This window comes from Pseudophryne corroboree, chromosome 2 (genome assembly GCF_028390025.1).
Source record: "Pseudophryne corroboree isolate aPseCor3 chromosome 2, aPseCor3.hap2, whole genome shotgun sequence".
Classification (NCBI taxonomy): Eukaryota; Metazoa; Chordata; class Amphibia; order Anura; family Myobatrachidae; genus Pseudophryne; species Pseudophryne corroboree.
In genome coordinates this window covers 1,037,797,130-1,037,824,487 of record NC_086445.1, presented here as the reverse complement: position 1 = coordinate 1,037,824,487, position 27,358 = coordinate 1,037,797,130, and the positions used below count along the sequence as shown (strand labels likewise).

The following is a 27,358-nucleotide window of genomic DNA, read 5'->3' as shown; positions in this document are numbered from 1 at the left end:
TATCCCCGATCCCTTGTGTTTTAGTGCATTCGAGGGTCCATTTTCGTCCTGTAATAGGATACCGCAATAATGACCATCGGTCATTAATCGTGGTATCTGCTGTTTCCATCGGCCGAAAATTGATCGACTCTAATTGGATACCTCCCAAAGACAGCTATACCTAACTACAATTGGCTAGGCAATATTTTTAATTGCAGAGCTCTCCATCGGCACCATATACCAAATAATACTGATGTTCTTCAAATCACCCAAACAGACTTTGGCGATATGCAATATATATTATACATTATATATATGTAGTGTGTGAATTAGGGGGTGCACTTGATGCCTCTAATTGCAGAGCAGGAGCATTAGACAGTTTGCAGCGGACCAACTCCCTTGGTTCCTGATGGTCTCCTGGTGCACTGAGCAGTAAAGAGGATGCCCGGGTCCACTTCATGGAATTCAGCTGAGTAGGCTGTGTTGCTCTCCGTCTCTGTGGGCAGCGTGCCTTTTCCTTTGCGCAACCAGGTGACGTCGCCCGGGGAGGAGGCGCCGAGACCCTATGCACTGCGCAGTGAGGGGTTGGGAAGCTTTCTGCTCTGCATCCTCCTCCACCATCTGGCTGGACCACAGCAGCAGCTGAGCTCATCTCATAAGCTCATTCTGCTACCGGGACTGGCTACCGGGACTGGCGGCTTACAGCATGCAGGCGGGCGGCATGTAATGAGTCAGTGTGCCCTTCAGTACGGCGGGTCCCTGGTGCATTTCACCGGCTGCACAGGCACTAGTTCCGCCACTGTGGTAGAGGCGAAGACAGTAGAGCAATATAAACATGCATGGGATAGACATGAGGATCTCCTTGCAAAGAAATAAGGATCAAATAAGGTTTGAGGTAACAATATGGTTTAAAAGAGGCAAACTAGAAGTGGTTCTTATCTGCCGTCACAGTCAGAATAGAGGATTGGAGATATCCCTCTGTGCCGTGTCCTGTAAGTAGTGTTATGGACAGGTGTCTGTCTCTAGTCTGTGGCGTGAGCGCGGTTACCGCGTTCTCCACCCTTTGCCTCAGATTTGCAGCATCTTTTGTCACTTGTGTCACCTACAGAAAAACAGTCTCTGCTTTTATCAGCTAACAGGCGGTACAGAAATTCAGGTTGTGGTGTTACGTGTTCTACTTCTCCCCCACCGCCTTGTGCTTGAGGTTAGTAGTTTCCTTTACTCTGTGCACTGGACAGAACATCAGTTAATTCCCCTTTCACAGTCGCTACTGCTTCTGAGCTGTAACTTGTAGGATGCAGTAGCTGAGGACCCCTCGTGTGATGCCCCCCCACAGTGCGTCGCTATGTCTGTACACGGTCCTGACCTTAGCCTGCTGCTGTTCTGCTACGTCCTCCACATAACCGGTAAGACAAGTTCCATTGTGTGTGTGTGTGTGTGTGTGTGTGTGTGTGTGTGTGTGTGTGTGTATCTATCTATATATACACACATACACACAAAACATAATAGAGCGTCTCTATATTTCTGCTGCTAGGAAATTCTTAGCTCATACAGTAGTCAACTACAGCAGCACTCATCAGTGAATAAACTCTAGTGCAGGGGCGCCATAACTTTTTTAGGTTGGGGGGAGGAGATATAATGTAACCTTGTTACCCCTAAATCACTGGACTTACCCAGCACACCACCTTTCTGAGGACAGATGATACAGTGTGTATATATATATATATATACGTCTGTCTATCTATCTATATAGATATCACTATATATATATATATATATATATATATATATATGCTAAAAACAAATAAGGAGAGCGCACTGGTAAACGTAAAATCATTCACTTTATATAGAAAAAGTAATATCCACATACATTGCAGTAAAAACTTCCAAACTCCGTAAAGTCCACACGACCAACAGGATTGTGCTCAACCGAGCTGGAACTGTCTCGTCGGCTCCGGACCCGGCGGGTGACGTCACAACGTCCTCAGCAAGTAGCCACGCCCAACGCGTTTCGACCTATCACAGTCTTCGTCAGGGGATGTGGTTAATGTGCATAGGCACGATGTTATATACCCATTCCGATTCATAACAGCTGTTACTAATTAATTGTACTTCATAGTAATGCACTCACATTTCACGATTGGATCAAAACGGCCGATTATCCATACAGGCTTTTCAGCAAAAATTGTCTATCCCATTTATTGCATATCCTTTGACTTAAATTTTATTAAATTGCAAATCTCCAGAGTAGTTTAATTATATCTATAAATAATTCAAAACCTTTTGGAGCAGTATTAGGGGCAAAGGATAAACCCTTTGACAACAGGGAAATTTCATTTTTACTTAACACATGATCAGATAAATTAAAGACATCTGTTTTTACTGGGAGTTCTGTTTCCTCATTTTTACCCCTCTGTCCTCCTCTCTTCCCTCTCTTTGTTCGTCTTTCTTTCTTTTTGTCCCAAATGTTGGACTGGGGTTTGGTTCCCTGTTGTGTAAATTTCTCCGTTCCCTCCAATTGCGATCTCTCTGAAAAAAAATGTGTATTCTGTTTTCTATAATCAGGTGTTTTTAATGTTTCAAATCTGTTTGTCAATGGAATCCTATCACCTTCTCTCTCATTACCTTTAGGAAACCTCTTATTTGTATACTGAGTCTTATGCTGATAATTTGTTTTCACATTTGTATTCCAATCCCTCCTTTGTTTAGGCCAGTTTCTAATTGTTCCCTCTCTATAATCAATCGTATCCCGTTTGAACTTACTAACCTTCGTTTCTAAAATCTCGCTCTCTAATTTTTTAATACGTATATCCCCCTCACTTTTGAGATCATTTAGCTCTTTTAGATCTTTAATGGGATCTAGTTGTTTCTCTAGTTCACTCATTTCTTTATCTATCTCAACCAATTCCTTTTTTCTTTCTAAAATGATAAGCCTCATTAAATCCATTGAACTATTTTCTAATATCTGGTTCCATTCCTGCATAAAAATCTGCCTCTCATTACCAAAGGTAGGTTTTTTAAAAACTGTTAATGTGAAAGTCAGGACCCTTCTGATGATCCAAACGTGGCAGCGGCTAAATCCCGACGAGTGGATCTATGGGGGGGTTCATGACTGACACATTTTTTGTTACAGCCTAATAATAAGAAATAATTCCTCCTTTTCAGCTAGCAATCTAAGATTCGAGTTACGAGTTGATTCATCTTTTAAAAATCCCTTCTAAAAATCCATGCTAGTAGGGTATTTTGGAAACAGACAAATAAACAGCAGTAGCGTGATTTATCAAAATATAGTTTACAATATGATTAGATATATAAGCCTCTGTAACCATTGTGATATCTTTGGTAATATTTTTAAATTATGGTTCATGTGTATATGCTAGTAGTGTTTTTAAAATATATGTAGTATTAAAATGAATTGTTAGTGGTAGCGACTATTCTAAACTTTGTGAAGTGAGAAGTGTCAATCCCATTTTCTGCTTTATAATGAACAGCTGGGACTAATTGTGATTGCTAGCAGACAGCTAGACTACGGGATAACTGCCTTTAGCAATTAAACTACTCTGGAGATTTGCAATTTAATAAAATTTAAGTCAAAGGATATGCAATAAATGGGATAGACAATTTTTGCTGAAAAGCCTGTATGGATAATCGGCCGTTTTGATCCAATCGTGAAATGTGAGTGCATTACTATGAAGTACAATTAATTAGTAACAGCTGTTATGAATCGGAATGGGTATATAACATCGTGCCTATGCACATTAACCACATCCCCTGACGAAGACTGTGGTAGGTCGAAATGCGTTGGGCGTGGCTACTTGCTGAGGACGTTGTGACGTCACCCGCCGGGTCCGGAGCCGACGAGACAGTTCCAGCTCGGTTGAGCACAATCCTGTTGGTCGTGTGGACTTTACGGAGTTTGGAAGTTTTTACTGCAATGTATGTGGATATTACTTTTTCTATATAAAGTGAATGATTTTACGTTTACCAGTGCGCTCTCCTTATTTGTTTTTAGCACCAATACCATTTACTCCCTGGCTGGGAGTTGGATTGAGCAGCACTGGAATAACAATCTCTAAGAGACTCTGGAAACACGGACATGCAGCGCAGGGATTGAATCTTGTCGTTTTAGATATATATATATATATATATATATATATATATGTGTGTGTGTGTGTGTGTGTGTGTGTGTGTGTGTGTATATATATAAATACACACACATATATATATATATATATATATATATATATAGTGATATGTGTGTATATATATATATATATATATATATATATATATATACACACACATACATACATACATACATACATACATACATACCACACATACGCACACATGTATGTTAAAAACAGCATATAGGACACTATGGGGAATGCAGATCATACTGTATTAGAATAAAAATACAACATTTATTTATTGAGTTATTAGCCATGATCACCCAGATGTATTAAAAATTACATCTAGGGACAGATGCTCTGAAAGGCGTGGTGGGGGGTGTTTGAGTCCAAGGGGGATGGGGTAGAGAAAAGACAAAGTGGGAGCTGAGGCGGACGAGGGGAGAAACATATGGAGCGGCAGGTGAGCGGGGCGCAGGGCTGGTTCCAGAGGAGGTGCCAGCCCACAGTAATTAGCCACATACTGTAAGGCTGGAGATGGGTGCAGGGGGGAGGCGTGTCCTAGGGGCGGGTGGCAAAGGGCTGTGAGGAGGGAGAAGGTGGAGCACCCGCAATAGGGTATTATCTCCACCCTGACACTGCCCATGGTAACTCTAGATGGCGCCCCACTGTGGCCCATGACCCCATGGGGGTGGTGTTGGGGTCTTCCTACCCTCTAGCTACTCCTACCAACTCATACTCTCTTTGCTTCTCCATCTCTACCGCCTAAGGCTACCATCACTAAGCGTAACATTGAGGCTATTGACACCTCTTCCCTATCCTCCCTGCTCGACTCGTTTCTCTCCTATCCTCTCTCTCTCCTGCCCTGAACAAGACACATCGCTATACAATGCTTCCCTTACTTCTGCTCTTGACTCTGTTGTTCCACCAACCACAATTCACCCTCAGAAATGGACACCTCAACCCTGGCACACCAAATGCACCAGATACTGTATCTGCAAAAATGCTCACGTACTGCTGAGCGACACTGGAGGAAATCACGCTCTAAGGCAGACTTCCTCCATTTTAAACTTATGCTCTCATCAGACAGAGGTATCCTGGCCGCCAGGATGCTGGAAGTGGGTCAAGTGCAAAGTGTCCCCTTGCGGGCTCGCTGGGCGTTCGGTGGCTCGCTGCGCTTGCCGCAGGTTCTATTCCCACTCTATGGGTGTTGCGTACGCCCATGAGTGGGAATAGCCCTGTGGTGTCGGTGTTCCATCTGCCAGCATTGCCAGCTGTCGGGATTCCAGCGTCGGTATCCTGAACGCCGGGATCCCGACAGCTGCCAAATTGAACATATACACTTCAGTGCTGCCCTTTCCATCTTTAAACAATCATACTTCATGAACCTCATCTCCTCCCAGTCCTCAAACACCCTGGCGCCTCTTTGCCACTGTCAACTCGCACCTCTGCCCACCCCCGACTAATCTCCCCTCCTCATTCTCTGCTCTTGACTTTGCCACCTACCTCACATCCAAAAATGACTCCATATGACAGGACATCACTTCCTACCAGACCCTGAGCAACCCCCTTCCTCCATTCCCTGACACCCCCCCCCCCTCCTTCCCTCCTACCAACTCTGACATCTTTCTTCCCTGTATCTGGTGAAGAAGTTATGGTCATCATCCGTTTCTTTGACACTATGGACCACCCTCTCCTCCTGAAAATCCTTTACTCCCTTGATCTGCATGATACTACCCTATCCTGGCTGTCCTCCTATCTTTCTGACCATTCCTTCTCGTGACTCCGCCCCCCCCCCCCCCCCACACTTCCTCTACCAGAAGGTGTTCCCCAAGACTCTGTTCTTGGGCCTCTCCTTTTCTCTCTCTACACATTCTCTTCAGGTAAGCTCATTAGCTATTTTGACTTACAATATCATCTCTATGCTGAAGATACTCAAATCTACCTTTCCTCCCCAGACCTCTCCAACACTCTCCCCACTCGTATCTCCAACTGTCTCTCTGCTATCTCTTCTTGGATGCCCCAGTGCTCTCTTAAAGTTAACATGTTTAAGACCGAGCTGATCATCTTCCCTCCCTCCCAATTAACCTCACCTCCCACAATTTCATTATCTATTGATGGCACTACTATCTCCTCTAGCTCCCAAGTGTGATGTCTTGGAGTAATCCTTGACTCCTCCCTCTCCTTCACACCAAACATTCAGCACCTTTCACAAACCTACCGCTTCCATCTCAAAAACATTTCCAGGATGAGACCCTTTCTCACCCAGAATCCTATTAAGACCCTCATCCACTCGTCATCTCCAGATTGAATTACTTTAATTTCCTCCTTTCTGGCCTCCCTGACATACGCCTCTCTCCACTCTAATGTATCCTCAATGCTGCTGCCCGTCTCATCTTCCTCACCAAGCGTACTACATCCACCTCCCCTCTCATACAAGCCCTTCACTGGCTCCCAGGGCCGGCGCGACCATTAGGCAGCTTTAGGCAGCTGCCTATGGGCGCTGGCCACTGGAGGGCGGTGCCGCACGCTGCCGATGAATGTTTCCTTCATTACTTTACCAGTGCTCCTCTTCCTTAATAGACGAGGAGCAAGAATACTGCAGCCGCCCATCACTTATTTCACTACCCCCCCGCGTCTCCCCCCCCCCCCACGTCACCCACCGATCCCCCTCCCGCCGCGAATGCACCCTGCAAATCACATACCCCGCACCCACCCCCACTACCATTCATGATGGCACATCTGAGTGTGCCACCCGCGACCCGCCACAGGTCGGATCTGATCTCTATTACTGATCAGATCCGCGGTACGGAGCTCCTGGCTCCCCACTGATAACGGCCGAACACGGACAGCTGCCGGCATTGCAGAGCAGCGATAGGCTCCTGCTGCCTAGCTATGTCCCAGCTGTCCAATAGGGAGTTACTCTGTCTGCAGCCTGCGGGTTCGTGACTGGCTGGGCGCGCAGGCTGCAGGGAAGGAGGCGGGATCCCTGTCAGTGTTCAGAGGCAGTCAGACTCAGAGAGGAAAGTGCAGTCTCTCTCCTGCTGTGTTTAATTGTCATCACAGCCTATCTTTGCAGTCAACAAAGCAAAAGTAAGAAAGGCTGTATTATTATTATTATTATTATTATTTTTTTTTTTTCTGTTACCAATTAAATTTGAATTGTACACTCTGGGTTTTATGTAGTTATATATATATATATAGATATATATATAGATATATATTATATAATATATATATATATATATATATATATATGTGTGTGTGTGTGTGTGTGTGTATATATATATATATATGCAGTGTATATGTGTGTATATATATATATATATATATATATATATATATATACACACGTGTTTATGTGTGTATATATATATATATATATATATATATGTGTGTGTGTGTGTGATATCATAACATCTCAGCCCCCAAGAAGCAACAGGATTCTGAATCAGCCTGACGGTGCTGGGACCCGCAAGTCAACTCTGAGGTCAGTGAGGGGGAGAAAAATGTATGTATATATATATATATATATATACACACACACACACACACACACACGAGTATGGAGGCGGCACTCACCGGGCTTTTTATAGAAAATGAAAGACACTGTACTGACCACCATACAGTACTAACCTTTCGTATCTTTAATCCTTCATCAGAGTACTGTTTATTCAATTTCTTGCGGAAGGCACTGTGGCCACTGTATACAGTATTGTGAGTGACGTCAGTGTTCGCAAATACGTGCTATAGGGATCATGACTTGGGAAGATGCCAGCGGTAGGTGGCGGGACAGCAGGTGGCTGGGGTCACTGGCGCACGCAGGGGAAGTGGGGTGTGTGTGCTCTGAGTACCTACCCCCCGCCAGGCCGATCTATGCTGCTGCTGCGCCGATGGTTTATTTCTTCAGATGCAGCCGCAGTGCTGCACTCGGGGCTTCAGTCAGGGATCGCGGCATGGGGTAGCCATGGAGGTTTCATGAAGCTGCTGCAGTGAAAACTGTAGCTCCTTACAGCGCAGCAGCTGACTGACTGCACTCCTCTCCTCAGCTCTGCTCCGGACACATGGTGAGAGTGCGGGGCCAGTGAGTGAAGTTGGTGGTGGCTATGCCTGCTGTGGGTGGTTACCGCGGCATCTGCGGAGGGGTGGCGACTGGGGGTCTGAGGTGGTGGCTGCAATGTGTAAGTGCTCTACCTGACGCAAATTGTATAACGTGCTCTACCTAGTGCAATCTGTATAATGTGCTCTACCTGGTGCAATCTGTATAATGTGCTCTACCTGGTGCAATCTGTATAATGTGCTCTACCTGGTGCAATCTGTATAATGTGCTCTACCTAGTGCAATCTGTATAATGTGCTCTACCTGGTGCAATCTGTATAATGTGCTCTACCTGACGCAAATTGTATAACGTGCTCTACCTAGTGCAATCTGTATAATGTGCTCTACCTGGTGCAATCTGTATAATGTGCTCTACCTGGTGCAATCTGTATAATGTGCTCTACCTGGTGCAATCTGTATAATGTGCTCTACCTAGTGCAATCTGTATAATGTGCTCTACCTAGTGCAATCTGTATAATGTGCTCTACCTGGTGCAATCTGTATAATGTGCTCTACCTGACGCAAATTGTATAACGTGCTCTACCTAGTGCAATCTGTATAATGTGCTCTACCTGGTGCAATCTGTATAATGTGCTCTACCTGGTGCAATCTGTATAATGTGCTCTACCTGGTGCAATCTGTATAATGTGCTCTACCTGGTGCAATCTGTATAATGTGCTCTACCTAGTGCAATCTGTATAATGTGCTCTACCTGGTGCAATCTGTATAATGTGCTCTACCTGGTGCAATCTGTATAATGTGCTCTACCTGGTGCAATCTGTATAATGTGCTCTACCTGGTGCAATCTGTATAATGTGCTCTACCTAGTGCAATCTGTATAATGTGCTCTACCTGGTGCAATCTGTATAATGTGCTCTACCTGGTGCAATCTGTATAATGTGCTCTACCTGGTGCAATCTGTATAATGTGCTCTACCTGGTGCAATCTGTATAATGTGCTCTACCTGGTGCAATCTGTATAATGTGCTCTACCTGGTGCAATCTGTATAATGTGCTCTACCTGGTGCAATCTGTATAATGTGCTCTACCTGGTGCAATCTGTATAATGTGCTCTACCTGGTGCAATCTGTATAATGTGCTCTACCTAGTGCAATCTGTATAATGTGCTCTACCTGGTGCAATCTGTATAATGTGCTCTACCTGGTGCAATCTGTATAATGTGCTCTACCTGGTGCAATCTGTATAATGTGCTCTACCTGGTGCAATCTGTATAATGTGCTTTACCTGGTGCAATCTGTATAATGTGCTCTACCTGGTGCAATCTGTATAATGTGCTCTACCTGGTGCAATCTGTATAATGTGCTCTACCTGGTGCAATCTGTATAATGTGCTCTACCTGGTGCAATCTGTATAATGTGCTCTACCTGGTGCAATCTGTATAATGTGCTCTACCTAGTGCAATCTGTATAATGTGCTCTACCTGGTGCAATCTGTATAATGTGCTCTACCTGGTGCAATCTGTATAATGTGCTCTACCTGGTGCAATCTGTATAATGTGCTCTACCTGGTGCAATCTGTATAATGTGCTTTACCTGGTGCAATCTGTATAATGTGCTCTACCTGGTGCAATCTGTATAATGTGCTCTACCTGGTGCAATCTGTATAATGTGCTCTACCTGGTGCAATCTGTATAATGTGCTCTACCTGGTGCAATCTGTATAATGTGCTCTACCTGGTGCAATCTGTATAATGTGCTCTACCTGGTGCAATCTGTATAATGTGCTCTACCTGGTGCAATCTGTATAATGTGCTCTACCTGGTGCAATCTGTATAATGTGCTTTACCTGGTGCAATCTGTATAATGTGCTCTACCTGGTGCAATCTGTATAATGTGCTCTACCTGGTGCAATCTGTATAATGTGCTTTACCTGGTGCAATCTGTATAATGTGCTCTACCTGGTGCAATCTGTATAATGTGCTTTACCTGGTGCGGTGTATATAATGTGCTTTACCTGGTGCGGTGTATATAATGTGCTTTACCTGGTGCGGTGTATATAATGTGCTTTACCTGGTGCGGTGTATATAATGTGCTTTACCTGGTGCGGTGTATATAATGTGCTTTACCTGGTGCGGTGTATATAATGTGCTTTACCTGGTGCAGTGTATATAATGTGCTTTACCTGGTGCAATGTGTATAACGTGCTCTGCCTGGCGCAATGTGTATAACGTGCTCTGCCTGGCGCAATGTGTATAACGTGCTTTACCTGGTGCAATGTGTATAACGTGCTCTACCTGGTGCAGTGTGTATAACGTGCTTTACCTGGTGCAATGTGTATAACGTGCTCTGCCTGGCGCAATGTGTATAACGTGCTTTACCTGGTGCAATGTGTATAACGTGCTCTGCCTGGCGCAATGTGTATAACGTGCTTTACCTGGTGCAATGTGTATAACGTGCTCTGCCTGGCGCAATGTGTATAACGTGCTCTGCCTGGCGCAATGTGTATAACGTGCTTTACCTGGTGCAATGTGTATAACGTGCTCTGCCTGGCGCAATGTGTATAACGTGCTCTACCTGGTGCAATGTGTATAATGTACTCTGCCTGGTGCAATGTGTATAAGTGTTCTACTTGGCGCAATGTGTATAACGTGCTCTACCTGGTGCAATGTGTATAACGTGCTCTACCTGGTGTAATGTGTATAACGTGCTCTACCTGGCGCAATGTGTATAACGTGCTCTGCCTAGCGCACTGTGTATAATGTGCTCTGCCTGGCGCAGTGTGTATAATGTGCTCTGCCTGGCGCAATGTGTATAACGTGCTCTACCTGGTGCAATGTATATAATGTACTCTGCCTGGTGCAATGTGTATAACGTGCTCTGCCTAGCGCACTGTGTATAATGTGCTCTGCCTGGCGCAGTGTGTATAATGTGCTCTGCCTGGCGCAGTGTGTATAATGTGCTCTGCCTGGCGCAATGTGTATAACGTGCTCTACCTGGTGCAATGTGTATAATGTACTCTGCCTGGTGCAATGTGTATAACGTGCTCTGCCTAGCGCACTGTGTATAATGTGCTCTGCCTGGCGCAGTGTGTATAATGTGCTCTGCCTGGCGCAGTGTGTATAATGTGCTCTGCCTGGCGCAATGTGTATAACGTGCTCTACCTGGTGCAATGTGTATAATGTACTCTGCCTGGTGCAATGTGTATAAGTGTTCTACCTGGCGCAGTGTGTATAACGTGCTCTATCTGGTGCAATGTGTATAATGTACTCTGCCTGGCGCAATGTGTATAAGTGTTCTACCTGGCGCAAAGTGTAGAACGTGCTCTATCTGGCACAATATGTATAACGTGCTCTACCTGGCGCAGTGTGTATAAGAGGTTCTACCTGGTACAATGTGTATAAGCGGCACTACTGTGTGGTGTAATGTGAATTGGCAATATTATGTGGCCACGCCCGTTCCCCATGAAGCCATGCCCCAAATTTTTGGCTGCGCGCCTTCGCCGCGCACTGAGGGGGAGCACCGATTCACTTTGTGCCGAAGGGCGCCAAAATGTCTAGTTACAGCTCTGGTGCAGAGTGTCCTGTTTGGTACACAGCCCAGCAGCGTTTCCAGCCCCCTCCTCCCCCTTGCAACACTTTTGTAGTGTCCAAATCAAGTCTGTGTTTGCATATTTGAATAATTAATAAGATTATTAAGAACCTTCATTACGATGGGACCCAGAAAAGGACAGGTTGGACCCCAATTTTTAAAAGTGAGGGGACTCTGGGACCCACTTCTTTTTCGGCTCAGCGTGATCACTGGACTTGCTTTATTGCGCACACACACACACACACACACACACACACACACACACACACACACATATATATTTTTTTATATATATATATATATATATATATATATATACACCTACACAGGGGGTTGGAGACACAGCAGCCACAGCCAGCGATGTGGTGCTGACATGAGGGAGAGGGTCCACCCATCTTAAGTGCCCAAGCCCCCCCAAAGTCCAGCTCTGGCCTAGCGGTTCTTGTGTACCCCAGGTAGCGCGCACTATCTTTTGTGAGATTAATTATTGCAAGCGAGATTAGTGTTCATGAGGCCAAAGCAGTAGTAACCAGTGGCCAACTAATCCATGTCATCACCATGTTATATATTTAGGATCACTAATGGCATATAGGGCATTACCCCTACTGTCACAATCCAGGGATGTTTTATTGATTGCACCTCACTCTGAGAATTCTGTCCATTTTCGTATATATTCAGTATTGTGGGGCAGTCACTAAAATGATATCAATATTGTATGGCGGTCACAGTAATGCTCTCAGTTTTGTCTGGTGTTTACTTAACAGCTTTCTTTATTGTCTGGCAGTCACTAAAATGCTCTCCGTATTGTCTAGCGGTCACTAATTGTTCTCCGTATTGTCTGGCGGTCACTAAAATGCTTTCCGTATAGTTTGGAGGTTACTAAAATGCTCTCCATATTGTCTGGCGGTCACTAAAATGCGAGTGGCTGTGTGGAGGGTATTGGGGGGAGCGGGGGCGGTATTGTTTAGATTTGCCTAGGGTGTCTAAGAACCTTGCACCGGCCCTGCTGGCTCCCCTTCCCATTCAGAATCCATTTCAAGTTTCTCACACTCACCTACAAAGCCCTCACCCACTCCTCTCCCAGTTACATCTCTGACCTCATCTCTCTCTACACTCCCACCCGTCCTCTTTGCTCTGCTAATGCACGCCGACTCTCCTGACGACTGACTACCTCCTCCCACTCCTACCTACAAGATCATGCTGCTCCTTATCTCTGGAATTCTCTACCTCTCCCCATCCAACTCTCCACCTCTCTACTAAACTTCAAACGGGCTCTCAAGACCCACTTCTTCACCAAGCCCCGGTCTGTTAGTCCTTCACCTTTTAGATTGTAAACTAGCAAGAGCAGGGACTTCTTTCCTCATGTGCCTTTCCTTCTCTTACTTACACTATCTTATACGCCATACTCCGGTTGATGGCACCTACCCCTAGTTTTCTGTATATACCTTGTACTTTTCTTACATTTTCTCAAACTGTAAGTGCTTTATTTCTTGTTTTGCTCATTTGTTTATGTACTCTGTAATGGGCGCTGCAGATCCATTGTGGCACCATATAAATGAAAGATAATAATAATGACCCAGTACATTGACTGGTTCCCACTTGATCTATATATCTGTAAAGGGCATTGATCCACTGCACTCGCTATTCCCAGATTTGGAGTGCATGTGGTTTGCTCTAAACATTTAAGCTTGCAGACCTCATCAAGGGAGACCATTTTTCTGCAAGTCCTTCTGTATTACTCAATTGCTATCACATTAGAAATAAACTTATGATATGCTTACCGGTTTGGAATATTCAGTACTGTGCAAAAGTTGGGTCTGGGACTCAGGGTCGACAGCACAAAGGTCGACACACCTTAGGTCGACACGCCTTAGGTCGACATGGACAAAAGGTTGACATGGACAAAAGGTCGACAGGAACATGGTCGACATGGAAAAAGGTCGACATGAGTTTTTTATGTTTTTTTTGTGTCGTTTTCTTCGTAGAGTGACCGGGAACCCCAATTAGTGCACCGCGTCCCCTCGCATGGCTCGCTTCGCTCGCCATGCTTCGGGCATGGTGCCTTCGCTTCGCTCGGCACACTTTACCGTTCCAATCGTAGTCCACGTGGATCGTTAAGTATGAAAAGGTTAAAAAAAAGAAAAAAAATCGTGAAAAACTCATGTCGACCTTTTTCCATGTCGACCTTGTTCCTGTCGACCTTTTGTCCATGTCGACCTTTTGTCCATGTCGACCTAAGGTGTGTCGACCAATTGACGTCGACATAAGGTGTGTCGACCTTTGTGCTGTCGACTTGGAGTCCGGATACCGCAAAAGTTTTAGGCAGGTGTGGAAAAACGTATTTAAAAAATGGAAGTGGTATTAGTTTATTATTATCAAGTAAGAAAATGCAAAGTGATTGAACAGAAGAGAAATCTAAATCAAATCAATATTTGGTGTAATCACCCTTTGCCTTCAAAACATAATCAATTCTTCTAGGTACACTTGCACACAGTTTTTGAGGGAACTCAACAGGAAGGTTGTTCCAAACATCTTAGAGAACTAACCACAGATCTTCTGTAGGCTTGCTCAAATCCTTCTGTCTCTTCATGTAATCCCAGACAGACTCGATGAGGTTCAGATCAGAGCTCTGTGGGGGCCATTACCATATCATCACTTTCAGGACTCCTTGTTCTTTTTTACACTGAAGATAGTTCTAAATGACATTGGCTGTATGTTTGGAGTGGTTGTCCTGCTGCAGAATAAATTTGGCGCCAATAAGATGCCTCCCTGATGGTATTGCATGATGGATAAGTACCTGCCTTGATTTCTCTGCATTGAAGCACAAAGAAAGGGGCAACGTTGAGGACAGTAGACGCAGTGGTTGGACAAAGAAACTTAGTGCATCAGATGAATGACACATCATGCTTACCTCCCTTCAAAATAGGAAGATGTCTGGCAGTGCCATCAGCTCAGTACTGGCAGAACCAGTGGGACCCAGGAACACCCATCTACTGTTCGGAGAAGTCTGGCCAGAAGTGGTCTCCATGGAAGAATTGTGGCCGAAAAGCCATACCTTCCACCCAGTGGCGTAACTAGAAATTTTTCTCCCCCAAGCCAAAAAATTCTTCGACCCCATCCCCCATAATTGGCACTATTAAAGGCACAAACATGCGCGTCACAAAAAAGGGGCGTGGCTTCATTGGAATGGGCGTGGCATTGCAGGAAAGGACTACCTTATACCCCAGTTTTGCAACCTGCACGCCCAGACGTTGGCCACCACAGGAAAGAAAAATAATCCTGATTCATGCCCTTTACATTATTTGTCATTTTTCCTCCTTATAGTAATGCCCAGTATACATTATGCCACATACTGCAATGGCCCTTAGACATTATTCCACACACAATAATGCACATGACACAATATGCACACTCCATAATGCCCCTGACACATTATGCCACACACCGTAATGCCCCCGACACATTATGACAGGAATCGCAATGCCCATTATACATTATGCTACACACTGCAATGCCCCTGATACATTATAGCACATACAATGTCTGTGACACATTATGACACACACCGCAATGTCCGTGATACATTATGCTACACACTGCAATGCCCCTGATACATTATAGCACATACAATGCCTGTGACACATTATGACACACACTGCAATGACCCTGAGACATTATACCACAATGCCCGTGATATAGTATACAACACACCGTAATGCCTGACACATTATGACACATACCGCAATGTCCGTGATACATTATGCCACACACTGCAATGACCCTGAGACATTATACCACATATCACAATGCCCGTGATATAGTATACCATACACCGTAATGCCTGTGACACATACCGCAATGCCCGTTATACCCCATGCCACACACCGTAATGCCCGTTATACATTATGCCACACTGCAATGCCCCTGAGACATTATACCACATACCACAATGCCCGTGATATAGTATGCCACACACCGTAATGCCTGTGACACATTATGACACACACCGAAATGTCCGTGATACATTATGCCACACACCGTAATGCCCATTATACATTAAGTCCTACAGTAAGGCTTCTAATTACTTTTAAATTAGCTGCTCGTTGCCAGGGGTTTCATGCTCTTGGTTCCATGCACGGTGCCAGGGGTTTTCATGCTCAGGGTGTCATGCTCGTTGCCAGGGGTTTCATGCTCAGGGTGGCATGCTCATTGCCAGGGGTTTCATGCTCAGGGTGTCATGCTCGTTGCCAGGGGTTTCATGCACTGGGTGTCATGCTCGTTGCCAGGGGTTTCATGCACTGGGTGTACCCCCCCCCCCAGTGCCACATATGACCCCAGTGCCAGATATTCCCCCACAGTGCCAGGTACTCACGTGCCCCCAATGCAAATATACCCCCCCAGTGCCACATATGCCCCCTCAGTGCCACATTATATGCCCCCCTCCCCCTGTGCCGCATCTGCTCCACCAGTGCCCCCCCCCCCTGTTTTGTGTTGGAGGGACACGGAGGGCACAGTGCGCGCCTCTCCTATGTCCCTCCTGGGTCTCCGGCGGGTCTGTTAAAGGAAGTGCCGGTTTGTGAGCCAATCAGAGCTCACGAACGGCACTTCCTTTATTAAACCCGCCGGAGACCCAGGAGGGACACAGGAGAAGCGCGCGCTGTGCCCTCCGTGTCCCTCCAACACAGCAGGCAGCAGCAGAGGGAAGGAGGGAGAGGAGACCGCAGATTGACATGCGGACGCTCGTCCGCATGTCAATCTGCGCTAAATCAGTGGCGCCCCCACAGCCCTTCGCCCCCAAGCCACCGCGAGGGCGGTGGGGGCGGTAGTTACGCCACTGCTTCCACCTGGCTACAAGGCCAAGTGGCTCAACTATGCACGAAACATAGGAACTGGGTGCAGAAAAATGGCAGCAGGTGCTTTGGACTGATGAGTCAAAATTTTAAATAAAAGCAGTTTGTTCGCCGAAGGGCAGGAGAGTGGTACAATAATGAGTGTCTGCAGGTGACAGTGACGCATGGTGAAGGTTCCTTGCAAGTTTGGGGCTGAATTTCAGCAAATGCAGCTGGGGATTTGCCCAGGATTATTGGTGTCCTCAATGCTGAGAGATACAGGCAGGTAATAATCCATCATGCAGTACCATCAGGGAGGCGCCAAATTTATTCTGCAGCAGGACAACATACACTCCAAACATACAGCCAATGTAATTTAGATTTATCTTCAGCATAAAGAAGAACAAGGAGTCCTGGAAGTGATGAGATGGTCCCACAGAGCCCTGATCTCAGCATCATCGAGTCTGTCTGGGATCACATGAAGAGACAGAAGGATTTGAGCAGAGCCTACATCCACAGAAGATCTGTGGTTAGTTCTGCAAGATGTTTGGAACAACCTCCCTGCCGAGTTCCTTCAAAAACTGTGTGCAAGTGTACCTAGACGAATTGATACTGTTTTGAAGGCAAAGGGTGGTCACATCGAATATTCATTTGATTTACATTTCTCTTCTGTTCATTCACTTTGAATTTTAATTGATAAAAATAAACTTTTAACGCCTCTGTTTTTGAAAGCATTCTTATGTGCAGCATTTTTTCCACACCTACCTAAAACGTTTGCACAATACTATATATATATATATAGATAGATAGATAGATAGATAGATAGATAGATGCACGCTGATTTTTGCTGATGGTGCCCCATGGAATAGTTATTAATGCTGAACTAGTTTCAGAAGCAGGCAGAAATCTGTGTGTGCCAAGTATGGAAGTTACTATAAATCTTGTAACACTTGGTTTTTTACATACAGTTGTGTTTGAAAGTTTGTGAACCCTTCAGAATATTCAATATTTATGCTGAAACTAAAACTACCTCAGATTTTTACACAAATCCTAAAAGTAGATAAAGAGACCAAATCACGCAAATGAGACAAAAAAAAAACAACCAAATCAGACGTGCTCATGCTTTTTATTGAGGAAAATGATCCAATATCACTTATCTCATACCTCCCAACTTTGTCCTCATTGGAAGAGGGACACACGCGCGGCTTCACAAAAAGGGGGTGTGACCTATGAAAAGGGGGCATGGCTTCACGGAGGACCCACGATCGCGAGCCACGCCCCATTTTCGTCACTGAGGGGGCATGCCCAGCGCTCTGTGAGTCGCTGGCATGCCCCCTCTGAATCCAGTGAATAAACGCTGTGCGCATGCGCACAGCGTCTATTCACCGCTGCTTTGGTAAGCAGGGCAGCGAGAGACAGAGCCTCCCAACTGCCTCCCCCCCCACCCCCACCGTGGGACACTACTGCCCGCGAGTGGGACAGCGGGACAGTCCCAAAAAAATGGGACTGTCCCGTGAAAATCGGGAGAGTTGGGAGGTATGCTTACCTGTCAGTAGGAAAAGTATGTGATCCTTTGCTTGTAGTACCTGGGAGTGGAGTCACAACAGAGGGGGAGAGGGTGGCGGCCCGCAGCCAGGTTTAATATTCTGGTATAATTCAGAATTCATTGTCCCATCAATGGTGGCAAGTCATCCTCAGCCAGATTTAGCAAAGCAGGTCCAAACCATGATACCACCATCATCACCACCACCGTGTATCACAGATGATATGAGTTTTTTACCATCTACTATGTGGAATGCAGTGTTCTCCTTTCTCCAAATATAACACTTCTCATTTAAACCAAAAAGATCTATTTTGGGCTCATCTGTCCACAAAACATTGTTCCAGTAGCCAGTGCCGTAACTAGACATTTTAGCGATGTGTGCAAGATACAGCACCGGCGCCCCCCTTCCTAAAACCTAATATGGGGCCAGTGCGCGCTAACCGCGTGTACTAAAAATATAGGGTCGTGGCTTCATGGGGAAGGGGCGTGACCATAAAATAATACCAATTCATATTACGCTGTACAGTAGTCTCCTTTATTCAAATTAGGCTGCACAGTAGCACCACTTACACACATTACACCAGGTAGAGCCCCTGTCACACATTACACCAGGTAGAGCCCCTGTCACACATTACACCAGGTAGAGCTCCTGTCACACATTACACCAGGTAGAGCCCCTGTCACACATTACACCAGGTAGAGCTCCTGTCACACATTACGCCAGGTAGAGCCCCTGTCACACATTACACCAGGTAGAGCCCCTGTCACACATTACGCCATGTAGAGCCCCTGTCACACATTACGCCAGGTAAAGCCCCTGTCACACATTACGCCATGTAGAGCCCCTGTCACACATTACACCAGGTAGAGCCCCTGTCACACATTACGCCAGGTAGAGCCCCTGTCACACATTACGCCAGGTAGAGCCCCATTTTACACATTATGCCAGGTAGAGCCCCTATCACACATTACGCCAGGTAGAGTCCCCTTTTACACATTACGCTAGGTAGAGCCCCCATGTACACATTACAGCGGGCAGAGCTCCCTTTTACACATTACGGCATATAGAGTCCCCTGTTACACAGTATCCCAGGCAGAGCTCCCTTTTACACATTACAGCAGGCAGAGCACTACACACACACACACACACACACACACACACACACACACACACTTTGGGGTGTAGTGTACTGTAGTATTTTATAGTGTAATATAGTGTAGAGCAGTGTAGTGGCCTTGTCTGTATTTTCTTACCATGCGTGCCCCTGTCTGGAACGGTATTTTGTACAGTGCCGCATCTGTTTTATTTTTATAGAGCCTTATGTTTGTTTGTTTTTTCAAAGTGGTGCTCCTCCTCTGTATTTTTTTTTATAGTGCTTTACACAGCTCTTCAATCCACCCACCCCCTGTATGTTTTATTTTATTTATGTGTACTTTATGCTACACACTTCTGTATTTGCCTGCTATAATGTGTTTTTCTCCTCCATCTGTATTATTATTATTATTATTATTATTATCCTTTATTTATATGGCGCCACAAGGGATCCGTAGCGCCCAATTACAGAGTACATAAACAAACAATCAAACAGGAAAACAGCGACTTACAGTTGACGACAATATAGGACAAGTACAGGGTAAATAAACATAGTTACATCAGCAGATGACACTGGAATAAGTATCAGGTGGCAGAAGACTGATGGATTTGGTGCAGTTGAAGATTATTAAAGTAAGAAAGGATAAGCACATGAGGGAAGAGGGCCCTGCTTGTGAGAGCTTACATTCTAAAGGGGAGGGGTAGACAGACAGGGGTGACACAGATGGGGTACATAGAGAGCGTAGAACAGAGGGTTAGGATGAGATTTGGCTGGGTTTGGTGAAGAAGTGGGTCTTGAGAGCCCGTTTGAAGTTTTGTAGAGAGGTGGAGAGTCTGAGGGGGAGAGGTAGGGAATTCCAGAGAAGTGGTGCAACACGTGAAAAATCTTGGAGGTAGGAGTGGGAGGAAGTAATCAGTAGGCAGGAGAGTCAGCTTGCATTAGCAGAGCGAAGAGGACGGGTGGGAGTGTAAAAGGAGATAAGATCAGAGATGTAGATGGGAGAGGAGTGGGTGAGGGCTTTGTAAGCAAGTGTGAGAAGCTTGAAATGGATTCTGAAAGGGAAGGGGAGCCAGTGAAGGTCTAGTAAGAGAGGAGAGGTGGACGTAGTACGTTTGGTGAGGAAGATGAGCAGCAGCATTGAGGATATGTACTGTATGTTCCTGAGAGTGATTTGATGTTCTTACCCCACCCATGCTCCCCAAATACTGTACTTCTTCTGTCTGCATTACATTAAGAGCGCCACACTGTTGCTGCTTGCTGGGACTCTGCATCTGCTAACTGGTCACTGCAGAGAGGTCATCGGTGCAGCCCTTTCTCCACAGGATCGGTGTGAAGCTGCCCGGAGTAAACATGAGCTGCTGCTTCGGCTGCCTGTTATCTCTCAGCAGTCCCAGGCTGAGACGATGTGTCCCTGGCTCCGTGCACTTAAGAAGGTCTGCGCTTGCAGAGGAGCACTGCCGCTCCCACTGCACACCAACGGACGGAAGAGGTGGGCAGGCAGGGTGACAGGTTGGCCAGCGCTGTCGCTGACTACAGCAGCGACCAGCGGTATGGAGCTTGCGGTGCGGGTGCCTGGCACAGGGGAGCGGGAGGAGCGGCCGTTAGGGGGGGAATATGCGGCCACTCAGGGTGTATGTAGAAGGTGCGCCCACAGTGTAAATGCGCTGTGGGCAATGTACCTTCTGCACACACCTAGTTACGGCTCTGCCAATAGCCTTCTGGCATGTCCAGGGGATCTATAGCAAACTGCAGATAGGCAGCAATGTTCTCTTTGGAGAGCAGCAGCTTTCTCTTTGCAATCCTGAAATGCACACCATTGTTGTTCAGTGTCCTCCTGATGGTGGACTCATGAACATTAACATTAGCTGATGTGAGAAAGGCCTTCAATTGCTTAGAGGTTACCTTGGGAAATGGATCCTTTGTGACCTTGCAAACTATTAGACGCTTTGCTCCTGGTGTGATCTTTGTTGGTCGACCACTCCTAGGGAGGGTAATAATGGTCTGTAATTTCCTCCATTTGTACACAATCTGTCTGACTGTAGATTGGTGGAGTCCAAACTCTTTAGAGATGGTTTTGTAACTTTTTCCAGCCTGATGAGCATCAACAACTCTTCTTCTGAGGTCCTCAGAAATCCCTTATGTATGTGGCATGATACACTTCCACAAACATGTGTTGTGAACATCAGACTTTGATAGATCCCCTGATTGTCATCCAATAGATTGAAAATACTTGACCCTAATTCACCGTCAAAACATCTGCGAAGTCTAAGGCTCACATACTGTACTTCTACCACTCACAGATATGTGATATTGGATCATTTTCCTCAATAAAAAAATGAGCACATCTAATTTATTTGTCTCATTGGTCTGATTTGGTATTTTTATCTACTTTGAGGACTTGTGTGAAAATCTGAGGTAGTTTTAGGCCAAATTTTAGCAGAAATATAGAAAATTCTGAAGGATTCACAAACTTTCAAGCATCACTGTATGATCCTATGTCACTGTATATTATTTATTACCAGTTATTTATATAGCGCACACATATTCTGCAGCGCTTTACAGAGAGTGTGTGGCCGGTATGCCCTGTATCTGGTAGAAGGCACAAAGTGCTTCTCATGCTGGTGGTTATGAGTGTTCACTGTTGTGCCACGCAGGAACCACGGCTGGTGCCTCCGTTAGGTCTGACAATATTACCGCCACGGCCGGAAGCGATGTTACCCTGAGATGTGAGCTCCTCCTGGGGGACACCAAAGTCACGCAGGTGAACTGGAACTTCTGCAACGACGTCCACATTGCGTTTCATGTGAATAACTATAAAGTTGAAGGTAAAGTGCTCGAGGAATTCTCAGACCGGATGTCCCTGGCAAAGGATTATGGGATTACAATATCTAACGTGAATGGCAACGACACTAGACTGTACTGCTGCATCTACAACACCTTCCCACGTGGCAAGTTCACTGGGAAGATTTATCTTCAGGTTCTAGGTAAGTACAGAGATATATCTCAGTGTAATATGTAGTTCTTCATCTACAACCTAAGGAGAGGCTGCATTTCCATGTATACTCCAAGAGGGAGAGTGCATACTGATTTACATGCAGTATCCCAGGGATGTGAAGAAATGTTCTCATTACTGTCATCATAATGCACAGTTCCACTACCAGGTGCAAACGCAGGATTTCTAGAAGGGGATTTCCAAATGCAGTTCACAATCTCCCACTCTGCAGAACATTGGAAGACGTGCAGGAGTCTGGGGGAGCCCTAGAACCTGGGCATATATATGTACATATTGGTCTTTTTAGGCACTGAATAGAGCATGGAGTACTGTTTAATAATAACAATATAAATAGTGTATAGTTTAGGCTGTATCAAACATATTAAACTAATATAAATAACTTAAGAAACTAATATAAATAACATAAGTGGTCAGCAAAACGTTAAACATCCCATAAATAAATACACATACATAATAGAACCAGTAGGGGACAGAACTGCATTTTCTAAGCATACATCCTCCCACCTCATGGTAAGGCTCCTGTCTCTTCTACCTGGAAGCTACTCTTTGGTCCAGTGCACTGATTGAGGACTCAGATCTACCAAGCACACTTGGTAGAAGAGGCTGCTACACTGGGCATGTGCATCAGCTCTGCTCTGTCCCTATACTGCATGTTGTTGCAGCTCTAGTAATTGTCTTATATATTATTGCTGTTGTGGTCATAATTTGAGCTTCTGGCCAAGAAGAGGGCGGTTTCCGGGCAACCTATGAGGTTTTTTTCTTGTCCTGGATGTGATTCTCAGTATCTGTAGTCTGAAGGTCTGTGGTCGTCATCCAATAGCATCCATTGCCACTGAGGGTTCTTAATTTTCCCACAGTGCTCGCACACAGAGTGCTGCCCGCTGGCATAGAGGGGCATCAGCTGGCAACAGACCTGTGAAGCGGCCTCTTGATGCTACTCTGTGTTCATGATTAGGTTGGGAGTGTAGAACTGGGTTATGGCATCACTGGCCAGCAGTGGTAGTGGTGGTGGTGGGGGGTTGTTTAAAGCCTGATGGAGGAAGTGTCAGTTCTGGCAGGGTACAGCGCAGAGGGTGCCAACCGAGCTTCGGCTGGCCCTCAGAACAGCCCTACTACCACTCTACTTAAAAGTAAAGTTTTTCCTGCCCTTATATCCCAACTCTACAGTTGTTCAGTATGTCCGACAATATTTGGCTTCCAGTGCCAGTGGAACTGCGTCTTCTGACACGAGCCACCCCGTCTGTCACCAGCCAGAAACCCCTGCCTGAACTATAGGGATCTCGTGCAGTTCCTATATGCGTCTCCCAGCAGTAAGCATCAGCACATGTGCACAGTGCATCTCGGATGCATACGCACAAGTGAAACATCAGACGCTCCCGATCTTTTAATTGCATCCTCTTATAAATCAGGCCTCTACTCCGGCAAATTGTGCCTGTGACCAGGTGCGGATCCAGAACAAAATGACAGGGGAGGCACCATGATAGGGGAAGGCGGGTGGGGGGGGGGGCTTTTGCGCACACTCCTGGGAAGGTGAGTGTGGTCTCATAACAAGGGTTGTGGCGTCACAGTGCCATACCAACGAGCCACAACCTCATTTTTATCACGCTGTGGGCATGGAGTACAGGTCTGGTAGGTGACAGGGTGAGTATACAAGGACAGGTCTGGTAGGGGACAGGCTGAGTGTACAGGACAGGACTGGTAGGGGACAGGGTGAGTGTGTGGGGACAGGTCTGGTAGGGGACAGGGTGAGTGTGCAGGGACAGGACTGGTAGGGGACAGGGTGAGTGTGCGGAGACAGGTCTGGTAGGGGACAGGGTGAGTGTGAAGGGAAAAGTCTGGTAGGGGACAGGGTGTGTGTGCGGGGACAGGTCTGGTAGGGGACAGGGTGAGTGTGAGGGGACAGGTCTGGTAGGGGACAGGATGAGTGTGCGGGGACAGGTCTGGTAGGGGACAGGGCGAGTGTGCGGGGACAGACCAGGTAGGGGACAGGGTGAGTGTGCGGGGACAGGTCTGGTAGGGGACAGGGTGTGTGTGTGGGGACAGGTCTGGTACGGGACAGGGTGTGTGTGCGGGGACAGGTCTGGTAGGGGACAGGGTGAGTGTGCGGGGACAGGTCTGGTAGGGGACAGGGTGAGTGTGCGGAGACAGGTCTGGTAGGGGACAGGGTGTGTGTGCGAGGACAGATCTGGTAGGGGACAGGGTGAGTGTGCGGGGACAGGTCTGGTAGGGGACAGGGTGTGTGTGCGGAGACAGGTCTGGTAGGGGACAGGGTGAGTGTGCGGAGACAGGTCTGGTAGGGGACAGGATGAGTGTGAGGGGACAGGTCTGGTAGGGGACAGGGTGAGTGTGCGGGGACAGGTCTGGTAGGGGACAGGGTGAGTGTGCGGGGACAGGTCTGGTAGGGGACAGGGTGTGTGTGCGGGGACAGGTCTGGTAGGGGACAGGATGAGTGTGCGGGGACAGGTCTGGTAGGGGACAGGGCGAGTGTGCGGGGACAGACCTGGTAGGGGACAGGGTGAGTGTGCGGGGACAGGTCTGGTAGGGGACAGGGTGTGTGTGCGGGGACAGGTCTGGTAGGGGACAGGGTGTGTGTGCGGGGACAGGTCTGGTAGGGGACAGGGTGAGTGTGCGGGGACAGGTCTGGTAGGGGACAGGGTGAGTGTGCGGGGACAGGTCTGGTAGAGGACAGGGTGAGTGTGCGGAGACAGGTCTGGTAGGGGACAGGGTGTGTGTGCGGGGACAGGTCTGGTAGGGGACAGGGTGAGTGTGCGGGGACAGGTCTGGTAGGGGACAGGGTGAGTGTGCGGGGACAGGTCTGGTAGGGGACAGGGTGAGTGTGCGGGGACAGGTCTGGTAGGGGACAGGGTGTGTGTGCGGGGACAGGTCTGGTAGGGGACAGGGTGAGTGTGCGGGGACAGGTCTGGTAGGGGATGGAGTGAGTGTGTACATAGGGGGCATCACCTCATACAGGGCACCTCATACAGGGCACACGATATATAGGAATAGTATGGACAGGTATACAGGGGGAGTGACCTCAGTACACATGGCACAGTTTATAGGCTATAGGGGGTATGACATACAGCACATATGGGCAATGACACTATAGGTATATAAGGGGAGTCTTACCCTGGCATTGGAGTTGGTCATATCATCCTCTTGGTCGTCATGACCCGTTGCGGTGGACACTGGCGCCTTGGATGCCAGAGTGGGGCTGGTGTGGAGCTTCTGTACACGGGGAGAGAGTAGGAGCCGGGCGGCCCCGGAGAGGCGCAGCGCCCGCACACACAAAGGCATCACCATGATCAGGTTGCCCTGACTGACAGCAACCACAGCGGGAACAGGTAGCGTCGGGACCCGGCCACAGTAGCCCGGGCTGAGGGGAAGTAGAAGCAGTGCCCCCAAATCACGGCCGCTGCCACGCTACTCTGCTCCGGCCAGCCCTGCTTCATGGTGACACGTATAGTGAAATAAATTATATTATACCCACACAAAAGCTTAAGAGCATGAAGTGAAATATAAATAAAACTAAACTGGTACATGCTTTATTAAAGAGGGCACCATATTGTATAATATTAATGTTAAACGTATCTCCACTGGCTGGCTTATAATACAGTGGGCACAGTATTAAATAATATTAATTTTAAATGTATCCCTGCTGGCTGGTTTAAAAATCCAAGAAATGACTCCTGAGTCCTGACTGTCTGCCAGGCCCAGGCAACAGAAATAAATACCTAAATAAGAACAAACTCATGAATAACTAACTGAAAAGAACGTTTCTCTTCTGGGAGCTTGAGCGTGGCAGCTGAAAGGCGGGCTGAGGGTCACCCGCTCAAACATTTCTCCCCCGCTTGAGGCTCCACGCGAAAGTAGCGGTCATCCTGCCCCAGCCCAGTTTGTGCATATGTAATGAGCGGCGTGACATCATGCCGCTCCGCCGCTCATTACATATGCATGATGAGGCACTACACGGAGGGGGAAAGCAGCGTCTGCAGCAGCTCAGTGAATACGTGAGACAGGCTGCCAGCTCTCTATAGCAGTTCAGGGCCGTGTAGTTTGCCTATCTATACGGCCGGCACTGCAGTCAGGGCAGCCTGATCATGACGACAGGGGGGGCACGTGCCTGTGTGCCCCCCCCCCCCTGAATCCGCCACTGGGCTGAGGGAAGGGAAGGTTAGGGAATAGGCTGAGGGGAGGGTTAGGGAGTAGGCTGTGGAAGGGGGGGGTAGGGAATAGGCTGAGGGGAGGGAGGGTTAGGGAGTAGGCTGTGGGGGGGGTTAGGGAATAGGCAGAGGGGAGGGAGGGTTAGGGAATAGGCTGTGGGGGGGGGGGGGGTTAGGGAATAGGCTGAGGGGAGGGATGGTTAGGGAATAGGCTGAGGGGAGGGATGGTTAGGGAATAGGCTGAGGGGAGGATTAGGAAATAGGCTGAGGAGAGGGAGGGTTAGGGAATATGCTGAGGGGAGGGTTAGGCTGAGGGGAGGGTTAGGGAATAGGCTGAGGAGAGGGAGGGTTAGGGAATAGGCTGAGGGGAGGGAGGGTTAGGGAATAGGCTGAGGGGAGGGAGGGTTAGGGTTAGGCTGAGGGGAGGGCGGGTTAGGGAATAGGCTGAGGGGAGGGAGGGTTAGGGAATAGACTGAGGGGTTAGGGAATAGACTGAGGGGTGGGTTAGTGTTAGGGAATAGGCTGAGGGGAGGGAGGGTTAGGGAATAGATTGAGGGGTGGGTTAGGGTTAGGGAATAGGCTGAGGGGAGGGAGGGTTAGGGAATAGACTGAGGGGAGGGTTAGGGTTAGGGAATAGGCTGAGGGGAGGGTTAGGGAATAGGTTGAGGGGAGGGAGGGTTAGGGAATAGGCTTAGGGGAGGGAGGGTTAGGGAATAGGCTGAGGGGAGGGTTGGGTTAGGGAATAGGCTGAGGGAAGAGAGGGTTATGGTTAGGAAATAGGCTGAGGGGAGGGTTGGGTTAGGGAATAGGCTGAGGGAAGGGAGGGTTAGGGAATAGGCTTAGGGGAGGGAGGGTTAGGGCTAGGCTGAGGGGAGGGCGGGTAAGGGAATAGGCTGAGGGGAGGGCTAGGGAATAGGCTGAGGGGAGCCCTTAGGGTTTGGGAATAGGCTGAGGGGAGGGAGGGTT

General features: G+C 47.3%; 1 protein-coding gene across 2 annotated transcripts in view; it reads left to right on the top strand.

Annotated features, from left to right (window-relative positions):
* The first annotated feature begins 1,265 nt into the window (after window positions 1–1,265).
* TIGIT (T cell immunoreceptor with Ig and ITIM domains) overlaps window positions 1,266–27,358 on the top strand; it is a 105,755-nt gene continuing 79,662 nt past the window's right edge. For both annotated transcript variants that reach the window (XM_063950552.1, XM_063950550.1), the window contains exons 1-2: window positions 1,266–1,385; window positions 21,874–22,203. In XM_063950552.1, the coding sequence (XP_063806622.1) occupies window positions 1,325–1,385; window positions 21,874–22,203 (391 nt within the window). In that variant the 5' untranslated portion in view covers window positions 1,266–1,324. The remainder of the gene's footprint in view (window positions 1,386–21,873; window positions 22,204–27,358) is intronic.